The sequence below is a fragment of the Temnothorax americanus genome, unplaced genomic scaffold (assembly GCF_048541705.1).
Source record: "Temnothorax americanus isolate GAGA-0224 unplaced genomic scaffold, ASM4854170v1 Scaffold225, whole genome shotgun sequence".
Classification (NCBI taxonomy): domain Eukaryota; kingdom Metazoa; phylum Arthropoda; class Insecta; order Hymenoptera; family Formicidae; genus Temnothorax; species Temnothorax americanus.
The window spans coordinates 1-15,000 of record NW_027509366.1 but is presented as its reverse complement, the minus strand read 5'-3'; the positions used below and the strand labels follow the sequence as shown (position 1 = coordinate 15,000).

General features: G+C 33.7%; 1 protein-coding gene and 1 long non-coding RNA gene across 4 annotated transcripts in view; one reads left to right on the top strand and one right to left on the bottom strand.

Annotated features, from left to right (window-relative positions):
* Nucleotides 1–14,714, bottom strand: part of Frj (membrane bound O-acyltransferase domain containing farjavit) — a 17,693-nt gene extending 2,979 nt beyond the window's left edge. For both annotated transcript variants that reach the window (XM_077407553.1, XM_077407554.1), the window contains exons 1-5: nucleotides 14,410–14,714; nucleotides 1,743–2,014; nucleotides 1,504–1,655; nucleotides 1,084–1,292; nucleotides 1–157 (exon numbers count right to left, since the gene is read on the bottom strand). The exon at nucleotides 1–157 is cut by the window's left edge and continues 165 nt beyond it. In XM_077407553.1, the coding sequence (XP_077263679.1) occupies nucleotides 1–157; nucleotides 1,084–1,292; nucleotides 1,504–1,655; nucleotides 1,743–2,014; nucleotides 14,410–14,627 (1,008 nt within the window). In that variant the 5' untranslated portion in view covers nucleotides 14,628–14,714. The remainder of the gene's footprint in view (nucleotides 158–1,083; nucleotides 1,293–1,503; nucleotides 1,656–1,742; nucleotides 2,015–14,409) is intronic.
* LOC143898240 (uncharacterized) lies at nucleotides 14,574–14,994 on the top strand. 2 transcript variants are annotated; one of them, XR_013257150.1, is made up of 2 exons: nucleotides 14,574–14,715; nucleotides 14,785–14,994. It is a non-coding gene; the product is annotated as an uncharacterized LOC143898240 (long non-coding RNA). The 2 variants fall into 2 exon arrangements; XR_013257149.1 differs by having other exon boundaries at nucleotides 14,587–14,715; nucleotides 14,782–14,994.
* Nucleotides 14,995–15,000: the final 6 nt, after the last annotated feature.

The following is a 15,000-nucleotide window of genomic DNA, read 5'->3' as shown; positions in this document are numbered from 1 at the left end:
TTTGTAAATGCACACAGCCATCCAATATTGTATGCACGTATTCCACATTTTCATCGTGTGTCTCACAAACGGAGTCAATTCTACTTCCCACACGTTCATGTTGTGCACCGTTTCGAAATCCTGTTCTTCTTTCTTTGCCTTCTCATGATCAAGTGATCTGAAAAATTATTTAAAATGACACTTGCTCGCACATCTGCAACATTCTTTGACTCTAGAAACATGTTGCGCCAGGATATCTGAGTATCTGCGTGTCAACGCCGAGAAACGGTATGTAGGGTATATAGTCTCTAAATTGACGATAAATATTTTGTCAATTTTGATGACAAATTTTTTGTAATATTTTAAGACGAAAATTCTAATACGGAAATGCCGAGTTTATAATAGTTGTTAAGGTGATGCTGAAGCCGTCTGTATAACCGACAAAATTACTATTTTCTATGGTATCGACTATATCTGTCCTTGTATAGACAAAGATATAGACAAGGATAGCACGCTACATTGCACGCACACATACGCACGATGCACATCGACATTATACTTTTATATATTACGCTTCCAAATCTTGATTTGGAGGGTTTATCGATGTTTTTCTTGTTGTGCTATCCGGGGGAACTTGTTTTCGCGTTCGTACCAATGGTATATCTCTTATATGAAATACATCTTGTGACGAGCTGACAGCTCGCCTCAACTCGAGACGCCATATTGGGATAAAAGTAGAATAAGGAAATCTGTGCTTCCGTAATTTTTTCTCGTTTTCTATATAAAATCGGAGTTCCCCCGAATCATTAATGTATGTACTGCAATTCTGGAGAAGATTTTTAATTCTGTCAAATTAATACGACGCTACGTGCCGACAAAAAATGCCAGTAAAACAGACGGCTCCAGCATCCCCTTAAGATGAATAATGCATTTTATACATTTCAAGAGATATATATCTTATAAGATATTTGTCGCATGTCGCTTAGGGTGTACGGCCCGCCCAAGTGTAATGTAATGTAAATTTGTTTTATTAGTTAATATAGAGAAATGGCTTGAATATGAATATCTCAAATGTAGAATGATGTAGAAAGGAAATTATCTTACAATTTTTCGATTGTTTTATAATTGCGCGGGCCCAAACCGGGTGTAGGTTGACAGTAAGTTGGGTAAGCCCCTAGTCCTGACATTTGGCAGACGCATTCGGCCAGCGCCATGCCGATAAACATTCTTAATCGAAAACCAGCGAATGTCGGATACATGTAGAAAAATCTATATAAGAAACAGTGCTCTTCGAACGCTACCGTTTGTGTGTACTGAAATTGGAAAAGGAGACTATCATTAGAATTATCGGAACGATTATTACCATTCATACCGTTTGCAATTGGGAAATTTTGATAGTTTTTTATTTGCAATATCTGTTATTATATAGTAATAACGCAATGAGACCCAAATTATTCCCCGCGATTCCATTCTATTGCGATGTTACGCGTTTGACTATTTACGATGCAATGTAATGAACATTACGTCGCTAGAAAAGAAGTGGTTTATCGCTAGAAACAGTACGATGAACGCTGCAATCTGTTTGAGTTTGTAATAGGTAAGCGGCCATGGATCGACGTAGCTGGAAAACGGTCTGTGCAAAGAGTCCCAGTACGTCCTGTAACGATAATATGGACCTGCAAAAATCGAGATATAACTTGTACATCAACTCTTTGCACTTATTACTTATAATCTCGCGTCTATATCCTTATGTCGTATCTTACCTGTTAGCACGCCCATATAACCGAAGCTATAATGTATTATGTCCATGAAATTAACTTTCTTGAGCGCGTCAGAATTCGCTCCCTGAGCATCATCGGCTGGTGCCGTGGCCGCCGAGTTGATCTCGAACGCTAGTCCAGGTAGCTTTAAGGTAAGAATCATCACGACGAGATTCGTATGAGTCGGAGGGCTCGATAAACCGAAATAGTCACCCAATCGAAAGATCACCAGTAAGTAGAAAAAGGAGAAATACAAGCTGACCAGATGGCATTTTCTGCAAGATCAAAATCTATCGAATCTGTGGCGAACACATGATTATACGGCACTTCGGGGAGAAACTTAAATTTCGTTTCTCATACTTTCTGAGAAATTAGTCTAAAGATTGTAAATCCTATCTCGTGAAAATATGCTTGTATATTAAAAGTTTGTATAGTTGTTTGTGACATGGGTTCAAATAACGTTGCATTGTGTAATTTATTAAGAATTACACCCGAAAATCCATTCTTTTTCGTTGATGGTCAAAAAGTATTTTATGCTTATGATACATGTCATTTGCTTAAAGCAACCAGAAACAATTTATTATTACATTCATACTGTTTTGATAACGATTTTACTTCCTGGAAGTATATATAGACGGAGAGCTGGCTACATAAAAATGCAAGGTATAAGGTACATTAAATATTTATAGCTAGAGAGGTTCCATTAGCACTCCCGAACACTGAGTGACCAGTCTGCCTGCGCGCTTAGGAAGATTAAGGCGGGGGTGGACGGTCAAAAATGACAAATTTTACAAGAAAAAGAATGATAAAGCTCAGGGATAAAAATTATAGGAATGTTAAGTATTTATTGCTACGAAACGCGGAAAATTATTGGCAGACGATTTCGTGGAAGAGAAAGGGCCGGCAGACTGCAACAAAGTGGCGTTAACTTTTGTGAAAAAAAAATGATAAAGTACATGATTAAAAATTATTGGTAATAATTACTAAACTGTTAACGAAGTTATGTGCTAAATGGTAGACGAAAAAACTGAAGACAACATCGAGGCAGATTTGTAATGAAGAGCGCGGTTTCGATCGCGCTTAATGAGGTAGTTTCGTACGATGCGTTACTATGATATGTTATTTTGTTTTTTATATGAATATATGAATAGAATATCAGACTTTTATAATAATGATAAAACAAAGGCAAATCGCTTATGTCCTAAATTAACTGACTCTCATATACAACCAACAAACTTTGAAAAAATGAAAGTGAAATACGCTACGCAAATAGTTAGTTATTCACTTTCTTCTGCAATGTAAACGTATATATATTTTGAAAAATTGCCTGACGAAGTTATGGGAACAGTAAAATTTATAGAAAAATTTGATAAGCTTTTTGATATACTTAATTCATCAGGATTAAGATCAAAAAAAGAGTTTAATAAACCATACAAAGGTACACCAGAACAAGAAAGTTTTATGCTTAAATGTTTAAACTTTTTAGATAATGTAGTAGTTAAAAACAAGAAAACTGGTAAAGATATAACTCATTCTATAAAGTCGATTCAAGGTTGGAAAATAACAATAAATGCTATCATGCTGTTATGGGATTTCTTGCATCAAAAGGGTTATCAATTCCTTTTAACTCGTAGAATCAATCAAGATGCTCTTGAAAATACTTTTGGCTACTTACGACAACAAAATGGAAATTGTGTAAATACAACACCTATTTAGTTTATTCATTCAGAAAATTGTTTTGTACGAGACTTTTTCATAATAGAGGTGAAAATTGTGCTGCAGATTTTAGTGAAACACTTTTACAATTTCGCAATTTTCATCAATCATATGAAGAAACAGAAATTATTGACGTGTTACCAGAAGATTTACCTGTACATAGTAAAGATTATCAAGAATGTGATATTTTGAAACAAAATTCAATTCAATATATATGCGATTTTCTTATAAAAAAATGTCTTGCAAAACATACTTGTGATGTTTGTACTTCATATGCTACAAATCAACAGCATGTTGACGATAGAACATTATATTCTCATTTTAAAGCCTACACTGGTAATAACACAGATACACCATTTGGATCATTGTATATGCCAGCTGAAACTTTTCTACATTTTGTTAGTCAAATGAACAGAATATTTTTTGAAAGATTCGAAGAATTTGTTATACAAAATAATGTTGTAAACAATTTTGTGTTAGAATATAAAAAAATTAATTTTAAACATCCATGTAAAAATTTTCCGTATAATTACGTAATACATTTATTTGCACGTATGAGATTATATTTTACTTTGAAATTTATCAATAGAAACTTAAAACTAGGAGCAGTAAAAATAAATTACTTATTTGGCAAAATAAGTAATATGGAATATTTAATATAACCTGTGTTCCAGAATTCACTGTCATCGCTGAAAATCTATAGTACACGTAACGTATACCATAGATTTTCAGCGCTAGCAGTGAAAAAAACAAAATACAATTTTTTGTAACTTTGTGTACCAAATTCTTATATTAATAAAGAATTTGCTTATTTTACTAACAAATATGTAAACATTTTTTTTTAAAGAAAACTACATATATATTGAATAAGATTTTTATTATTTGCAGGTAAATTTGTGATTACAGATAACATGTTAAGTTATAAAAATTATAAGTTTTTTTTTTAAATATAATTATTTTTGTTTAAAATTTTAAATTTATTTTAATTTTATAATAAATTTTTTTAAATTTTGTAATTATATAAATTATATAATTATTATAATTTTATAAATTTTATTACTTTATTTTAAACTTTAAATAACATTTTATATAATAATAATAGTTATTTGACACACTATAATTAGTTATTATAAGATATAATTTATTTATCTCTGCTTTACATATCCATTTATTTTATTATAATTTGTAAAAGTTAAAAAGATTCACTAATGACAGGGGTTCCTAATACTATTGATACGGTACTAGCAGCCCAAGAACATGGCGGACCCTGAAAAGTCAGCTGAAAAAGATCAAAGGTGCCGACATGCTTTGTCCCTACTGTATATCCTTATACTGTGACATAGGATTGCATTTAGGGGCTCGCAGCGAACTATTGCATATAATAAAAATGTCAACTGATGATTTAATATGTGAAAAAACTTTTTTCGCTTGCGGATTCGGATTCATCAGTGCATCGATGATCATAAGAGAGAAGTTACTCTTCCTTTTCAGATTGTAGCAAAAAAGTTAAAATTTGCTTTGTGTTATTTGTATAATGCCCTAATAAAATATGAAAGTTCTCGGACTACATACAAAGGTTTGATAAATTTTGACATAGAACAAAAAACCAAATTTTTTTTATTATCTGCATGATAATATTAAAAACAGTATTTAAAAAATCCCCTACCTATTTCTCTAGCTATTATCACGCAGATTATGAAAAATTTTGGTTTTTTGTTCCAGATCAAAATTTGCAGCACTTATGCTGCAAGCCCCGGAGCACTTCCCGCCATAAAACGTTTACGTTTACAAAGCTCCAGCGTCACCATTAAAAAAATAAAAAATTGTTTCATACACACATTAAGATATGTACAATAAAGTCCTTTAAATAGATTTTTTATTTACTTTTTTTTAACTACAAAAAATTGTTCTATCTTCGGGCCTCTAGAGTGGTGTTACCCCTTAAGATTTACACACTGATGTGTATATCATAAGTGGACGCCACATGGCCCAAATCGGGACACAGTTCTTTCTAAAGATATTTATATATTATGTATAAAATGTAAATAGGGCGGCAGTATGGTCTAGTGGTAGAGCGCCAGACTCGTAATCTGAGGAACCAGGTTCGAGTCCACTAGGGCCATGTAAACATGGAATGTTTTTCCGAAGCTGCGCCCCTCCGTGCAAGATAGGCTCTTGTGCGGAGCAAACTGGGCTCCATCTTTCGGAAAGAGACGTTAAGTCGTTGGTCCAAAGGGTTAAAGTGAGAGGAGAAAGGGTAGTAGTGTAAAGGTTTGGGTAACGTTCCTTATAAAAACGCCTTGCAAACCCTGCGGGGATAAGCAATAAAGATAGTTTATGAGTATAAAATGTAAATAAAACTTGAGTTTTCTATATCTAAATAACAAAAAAATACCACTATTCTATTGGTTAGTACTTCTTCCCAGCAAACATTTTAGTTGTGGGTTGTGGGATGTTGTCAAAAGGAAAACAAATGCCAGCGGAACGATAATGTGTCCTCAGTTGGTCTCTAATGTGAATCAAATCTGAAGAACATATTTAACAGTTAAATTGACGACAACACCAGAGCAAATCTGACAACAATACAAAGGTTGTTGTATATTGACGGAAGTGTGCTAACAGAATTGACAATAACAAGTATGTTTCCCATTTGTGGCCTTTCGGCAAACATAATTTATTGCCAACATTTGCAATTGCAGAAAATGTTATATAGGGGTTGTTAGGAATATTTGGTATAGATTAAAAAACTTGGTAAATATTACTTTTACACAGTGGTAAATTTACTTTTGGTAAAATTTTTACACAGTCAACCTCAAGTGAAATTTTTCTTTAACATATTAATTTTCACATAGTTCTGTTTTTATTAATCAGATTATTAAGGTAAATATTTACCTTAAGTCTACTTATTAATTTTGTTATTCTGGCACCTCGATACGAACATTAATTAGAATTTAAAGTTAAAAACATCTCATTTTTTTACATTTGCCATATTAGATCCACAATCCACCACCATTGGACTTTTCATTTCGACATTATTTTCATATTCAACGATCTCAAAAATTTTGTAATAGGGGAGACCGGGGCAAACTTGACAATTTAAATCTATCGTAGAAACTTGCCTTTCCTACTGTAAATACGTCTTTACGTCCCAGTATTATCAACGGAATTTGGTGACATTCTGAGTTATGGTGTAATTTTTAGCACGACATAAGCATTTTTTATGGTAAAAAGTAATTTTTCTGATCTCTCGAAAATTTCTACTCTTTCATCGGGTTTTACTCTTGCGAATCTACCGGTATGTGATTTTGATAGGAAATTCGATGCTCTATACAAATCCAATAATAGTTTTTGCATATTTTCAAAATTTTTATGTTTTTGGAGTGATAAATGTGAAAAACGACGTTCGAGGTAAAATCGACACCAGGCCGTTTCATCGGCTTCCACCCATACAGCACAAAATGTTTTCAAAAAATATTTCTAAATATTTCTATAAAAATATTATGAGAAACATTTTAAAATAATTTTAGGATTATTTTAAAACGGTTTAAAAACCTTTTGTGGTAACACATTTTTAAGAATATTTTAAAAATCTTTTAAAAATCTTTTAAAAAATGTTCTTTTTTATTACCCAGGGAAAATTTTCTTAAATATTTAAAATATATTTGGGATAAAATTTGTCAACCGGGCCACCGTCCTGCCCATAATTGTTTTCATCGCAGAAAATCGACCTTGCGCCTAGAGGTAGCTATGGGTAAAAGCTATCGAAAGCCGTGTGCAACTTTGCAGAATTCAATATGGCGGAACCAAAATGGCAACCAAAACGTCTGAAATCCATGAACGGCTTTAATGAAATTATTAAACAAACAAAGATAATCCATCGCAGAAAAACCGTCTCGCACCCAAAGATAGCTCTGAGTTAGGGCTATCGAAAGCATGTGCAACTTTGCGGAATTCATAATGGCGGTCTCAAGATGGCGCTTCAAAGTGCCAAAAATCTCTTCCTCATAGGAACCTTGGATCTTCAGCTCATTCATGATTAAAACAGCTCTAAAATGACCTGTGTTAGAGTTAATAGTAGGTTGACCATGAATCAGTAGCTGGGTGATTGAAATTTGGGATGGTAATCCAATATGGTGGCCATAAACTTCATTTACGCACCGCAAACTACTGACAATTGACCGAATTTACTTGAAAATGGTTGTGCGGTGGTTCATGGACTGTATATGACAAATCCGATCCCAAAGAAGCAAAATCCAAAATGGCGAATCGAAATCCAGGATGGTGATTCAATATGACGGCCGATCCACTCTGTATTGTAAATCACTTGAAATTCAGCAGATCCACTCAAAAATGAATGCGTGGATGAGTTTGGGACTGCTCATCATAGATCTGACCTCAGTCAAGCCAAATCCAAAATGGCAGATCCAATATGGTGGCTGAACACTCCATTATGCCCGTATCAGACTACGGATTGGGATTGAGATTGGATTAAAATTTGACCAATCAGAGCAAAGTTTACTAAACTTGAGGTCAGTTTTCTGTTCTGATTGATTACATTTCAATCCAATCTCAATCCCAATCCGTAGTCTGATACGGGCTTTACGTACTGTAAATCCTTGAAAACCTGTCAGATCCTCTCGAAAATAGTCCTGTTGGATTGGCCATATGGCCCATGACAAATGTGTGCGCACGTCTGATCGCAAATTTACTTGCATAAATTGTTTTTCAGACCTGAGTTTAGATGAAAATAATTGAAAGTTCAACAATTTTTGTTCTCATTATTTCCAATGATTGTTTTACTTAATTCCGAATTTTTGTACTTTCTAAATACATGATAAACAATGTATTTTTAGTTTCAGACAATAAAAAATAAGTTCCAGATAAAATTGTGTCGATCAGGCATAGTGTCGAGTTTACCCCGGCATTTTTCAATTTGAAAATTTGTCTTCGCGTCACTTTTCCTTTCCTGGGGGCAAAACTAAACGACGTACAGCAAAACTTCCTCAAGCAATTTTGTAGCTGAAGAAACACTCTTTAAATGTGTACCATTAAATTTGCTTAAAAATTTTAATTGATTGTTGAAAATTGCATTTGAAAAAATCGTGTCGAGTTTGCCCCGGTCTCCCCTATACAATTTCGTTGGAATTTGAAAATACTTTATTTCTTGTATCTGTCATAATATACTTGTCATTTTAGTTTCTTTATCCCATTTTCGTATTTAACCCTTACTTGCCACACTGGGGTGCAAATCAACCCCACGACCATTCCCTTAATTTTAAGTACTTAAACCTACGGGTAGCGAATCTATAGCAACATCTGTCAATAGTTCGAGCATGCCACTATACCCACAAGCCATTCATTTTTTTGCTATTTTAATTTTTCTATCATACATAATTTTAATTTTTGGCTATATAACCTACATAACTTTTAAAAGTAAGCTCTTAAGAAATTTTAAAAAATTTGGCAAGTTAAAATATTGAATAGCTTATTTGTTATAACAATTTTTGTTGCTGGGGTAGATTCCATCCCAGTGTGGCAAGTACGTGATTCTACAGAAGTGTGGCAAGTAAGGGTTAAAAAGATTTCAAAAACCTTTAAAAATAAACTAAAACCTGTCCTTAAAAAATTTAAAAAACTAAAACGTTCTTTAAAAAAAGTGTAACAGGGTTAATGTTTTTATGAGCAGAATAATGAAATAAATTCATTGGTTTAAGGCTCCTGCAGCAAATACATAATTTAAAAAAAAATGCAACATTGCCAATGTAAATGTTATGAATATATTTATTTGAATGATTTTTTCGACATATGACTTCAATGTGTATTTGGTTTTAAACTAAAATTAAACTTGAATTAAAAATTAATTTAGATAGATAAGATATTTATGGACCTAATTAGTCAAATTTGAAAAAACATATTTTGTCAAGCGTCTGCAACATATTTCCTTGGTAGAAAAATGATAGACTTGATGAAAAGTCTATTAATCAAATTGATGGTTTACAAAATGACTGCAGAAATGTAACATAACGTACTGCTCATAGAATGAGAGCAAATTGGCATAATTTAACAGTAAACAAACGGCCAAAACCAAGAATATGCACATATACAACGGTAAATTGGCAGCAAATACCGAGCAAGACTTGCCATTACGTAGCTTGATCATTCAACATGCTTTTTTAAATACCTTTAAAAATGGTATACTTAAGAGATATACTTTAATTAAATACTTAAAGATATTTAAAGGTATTTAAATGTATTCAAAAAGGCATGTTGAATGATCGAGTTACGTAACAGCAAGTTTTATCCAATATTTGCTGTTGTATTGCGCCGTGCATACCCAAGTAGCAAAAGATGACGTCTTAATGACGTCCTCTGACGTCATTTGACGTCACTCTGCTACCTGGGTATTCTTGGTCGGTTCTTACCATTTGTTTACTGTTAGATTATGCTAGCAAATTTTGCAGTTTTTGGTGTCAATTTGCTCTCATTTTATAAACATCAAGTTTTACAAGCAAAACAGAAGTCTAACGAGGACACAGACGGCGGTATCGGTTTTAATGTAAATAATTCTGATTGAATTTGCAGTCATTGTTATTATTTTGCTTAAGGGGAAACTATGACTACACTTATACAGCGGCTTATAATCCGGTTTAACCTTTAGCTGGCACACTTCACCAGAATCACATAGCTGGGACACTGGGATCTACTATAGGTAGCTTAAATTAGAGCTTAGTAATATAAAGGGACTTAAATTTGAGCTGAACTGGGCTGGGGCGCTTAATATCCCATAGTGCCAGCTAAGGGTTAATAACCACCATATACTATCCGATCAAAAATTTTTCTTCTTTTGATCATAATGATCATTTAAGGTAATAATTGTCTCGTGACAGTACAATTCAAAATTTTATACTTTAACGATAAGTCAACGTCAGAAGTAGTTTGAGTCAAAACATCCAACTATCTAGTACCTACTACAGTTAGAGACTGAAAACTTTTGGATAGTTCTATCCCTCACACACAGAACAAAAAACTATTTTTTATTTTTTGTCTCCAGTCGCTCCTTCACGTCAAAAAATCGTGAAAATCGAGGTCTGTTTATTATTGTCTTCTTCTAAAAAGGGCACTACATCATCGATATTTGAATTTATCGAAATATTGATGTCGCTTTTCCGCGATACGGATTGGTTCTCTTGTTGCGCTTACTTCATGAGCGGCTGTCATGGCATATTATGACAGTTGTGTGGTTAATAGTGTAATAATAACAATGAAATATTAAAGTTAAATAGCGCGCGCGTAGCGCGCGCCTGTAATGTCTAGTATTTCTAAAACTAAACAGTCAATAATTTCGGTTTTTTTTACTAGTATTTCCAAAGTGTCCTTCTACTATATATATCCGTTTTTCACCACTTTCCTGTTCGTTCTAATTATTAAAATTCAAAATACAAGATTTTTGCTTTGTGTATGCAATGCTTGGAAAAAGTACAATTTTTTCATTATCTCGCGTTTGGGACGATCAATTACTTTTAAATTGTACAAACATGTATAGATACTACATTTATTAACGTATATAACGGTTATATAAGGGGGAACTATATATATATCGTTTCAAGTTATAAAAAATTCAATTTTTTCTTTTTTACATTTTCTGAAAGTACATACTTTAAAGAATTTATTTTGAATTTAATCCGACCAAAACTAATGGTCGAATTGCCACGACACTGATAGCCAAACGTTGTCGATTAAAAATAGAGTTTTTCTCGTTAATCACTTATTGGCGGAACAAACATATACTTTTCTGTTATTATACATCGTTGACCTAAAAATCGGTGTTTCCATGTTAGTATTATTTAGTCATTTTAAGATGTGTTATTGCGAAAAATATTACCACATGCCTCAGTGGTGGAATTGGTACGACGCCCTACACGGAATGAGAGAGGTTCCAGGTTCGAACCCTAGCTCTGAGATAATATTTTTCGCAATAAATTTAATAATTTAATTTAATAAAAATGAGATGCTTATACATAAGTTTAAAAGATTATATCAATTTAGAAAAGACACTCATGGTCGAATTGTCACGACACTGATAGCCAAACGTTGTTGATTAAAAATAGAGTTTTTCTCGTTAAAGAATTTATCCCTAAAATTGTATAAAGAAATTCGGAAAATTACGGAAGTTACAGGCTATTATTCGAAGCGGCGCGTAGATCAAAATCAGATTATTTAATGGGCTGTCAATGTTTCGTCATACAACGATTGTAATATGGTCCTAAAAACGTTAGGCAAGTAAGGCTTTAGAAAAGTTTTCAATAAAAAAAAAAGAAAAATTTAAGGGAGGAGCGCTAAAACAATGATTTTAATTAATATAAGCTTTTAAATTATTATAGACTAACAGTTAGAAAATATTGTAGACAGTGTGGAAGTTAAAAAACATTGTGACACTGTGGAAAGCATGAAAAATGCCATAAATGCTACACTTAAGCATTTATAGTCAACTAATGAGGACCCGCAGCCCGACTTATACTCGCTGGTACTGAAAGTCGGGGCACATATCGACGCTGCAGGATTATTAGATAAATTTGTTCATGACTGCATAGGTTAAAGAAGGCTTTTTATTTTGGCCTGGAATCGTCGATAAGGCTAAAACTTATGTGAATACCAGAAATATAACTAAATTGTACTCGAAACTTTAAATGCATTTTCTCGAAACGGCATTTTTCAAACTGACGGTTTCTTCCCACGATTTCAGATAAACTAATGAGTCGATCGGTTTTGCTTTGTGGGTATATTGTATATTTTCGTAAGATGTCTCTGTATCGTTAGAATTAGCGAAATTAAAATACATTAACTTTTTCCTTTTATTTTTAATGTAAAACTGTCAATTTTTTGACAATTTTCAAAAAAAATTTTTATATACCCTAAAAAAATTGAAAAAAAAAATTCGATTTTAATAATTCTAGTTCCAACGATAACTGAATATATATGTAGATTAAGGCTCCTGCCCCCCTATTCTGTAACTCTTAACGACAGTTTCGTTATCGTTATAAGCCCCTTGCACAATGCCAGGCAACAGGCAATAGGAACAGGATATAACCAAAAAAACGTTAATTACAACCTAAAAAATTCGAATGCTATGATTGGTTAGCAATAGGCAATAGGCACATAATTTCCAACGTGACGGAAACTCTGTGTCTATTGCATGTGTCACTGTTTATTCTGCATTTATACATGATTTCTGATTTCTATTCCCTGTTCCTATTCCCTGTTGCCTGGCATTGTGCAAGGGGCTATACTTGCGTTGCAAGTATAACGAAACTGTCGTTAAGAGTTACAGAATAGGCCCCCTGGTCCCTGAGCTGAGAACTCTGCGTTGACGGTGGCGACGTACCGTCGCGGCAGAAATCAGAACTCTCTCCAATGGAGAATTCTGTCCTTTGTGACATGTTGACAACCTATTTTGTTGTGCGTGCTATTTCTTTATTATTCGCTCTGTGCTTGTGCTCTAACGTTTAACGTATTCGTGAAAGTCGTAAAATTGGCCGAAAAGTAAGATTTGCATGCGGAAGGAACGTTTTCACCTCCTTTCGATAGTCGTTAAACGGCTGTTTTTCCGTATGTTTAGGCTTCGTTTTATGGCTGTTTGTTTATTGTCGAGGGAAAAGGGTAGTTTTCGGCCAATTTCGGAAGCGTTCTGAAACGATCTATAGTGATGTTTTATTGAAATGTATTTTTATTTGAAAATGGCATGCACAACAAAATTGGGTGTTTTCCTCGCCTCGATAGTAAGAATCCAATATGGCCGCGGTGACTACCCAGGAGCCTTAAGAATCTATTTCATTTCTTTTTTCAGATTACTGATATGTGTCTCGATTTCATGGAAATCGTGGGACTTTGCGCGTTCAAACACGTCGCACAAATATTTGTATAACATCCGTAACTCTTATTATTTCTACTTGTAAAAGATCTGAAAACTACATAAAATGTGTGTTAATATGTGTAAAACGTAGAATAAATCGGCCGCATAGTTTCCGAAAAAATCGAAAAAAATAGCCTCGTTCTGAGCTCTCGAAATGAGTCACCCCTAAAATTTTCAAATTTTTCTTGTTTGTTGCGAGACAACCACCTTAATAGGAGTTTCTGTTGATACTTAATTTCTATAGTATATATATTATATGTTAAAAGAGATTGATTCAAATGTTTAGAGTATAAAATAGGCTCATGTTTAAGTGATCATTATGATAAAAAGTAGAAAAATTTTGGATGGGATACTGGGATAGTACGTATAGTTATAAAACTGGATTATATAAGCCGCTGTGTAAACGTAGTCTATGATTAGTAATTATTAACTGAACTTCAGACAATTTCAAATGATAATTGTCTCAATCACGCAATAACATTTGATAATTTGTTCTATACTCAAATTAGTTTTATGAGTGGACTTCGACATTACGGAGATATTATACAATCTCCGAGTTCCAAATAAGTATGTATCTATAGAATTTAATGGCAATTCCGCCACCTCAAGTTTTATTTACTTATTAATTAAATACAAACATACACATATCTATACGATATATGTATATTTCATTAAACGCATTAGACTCTTGCCTATAACAAATTTTGTAAACATCTCTAAAGTAGCGATGCTTTAGGTTATTTTGTGCGTGTGAGTCGAAATGTACATACGTACTTATATGGAACCTATGGGGCGCGCGCACATATATCAAAGATGTAGAGAGTACTGAATAAGGTATATACAGATAAATTTCAAGGAAAATTAAAACACATTTCAAGACTGACATCAAAAATATAGTTTGAACTAGAGGAGACTACTGCATACATATTTCGCGCTTCAAAATATATACTTGCGTAAAATTTTAGCGGAATCAGTGAGCGATTCTAAACGTAAGTTATCGAACATTGAAGGATTTACTTTGAACAAAAAATATATAATTCATACTTCCATGACAAGTTGGTTATGATAGCGGCGTTAACGAGAACAGTAATAATCGGATGTAAAACCGCCGGTCCTGAAACACAGACCACTAACGCGAAGCCGAGGAGGGTCCCGGCCCATTGTTTCGCACGAGGTCCTTCTATTTTGCGATAAAATGGGCCAATCGCTACGGAGAGCAATAACAGTAGCACGTAAACGACATCATTCCACAACATTGTCATCCAAACGTAAACGAACGGGAGGAGAACGATTTTCACTGATATGAACACCGAATGCACCGATAATGACTATTCAAGATCGACACATAAGGTTTGTTCTTTTTAGCTGAACTGGCTGCACTAATTCAAAAAGTGTACACTAAAGCGTTCTTTTTAGCAGAAGTGACGTCATTGTTGCTGTTCGTTTTAGCAGTGCAACGGTACTCAGTGCAACAGTTCACTGTACTGCCTGCCCTAGGTCTGGAGGTAGTACAGCGGTGCAGTTCAATATGGCAGCGTACGTGGACGAAAATCGTGGTATGCTTTAACCTCAAACCGTAACGTATTACAGTGCAAGTATACTAATACAAATATTAGTTTAATATTAGTATAAGAG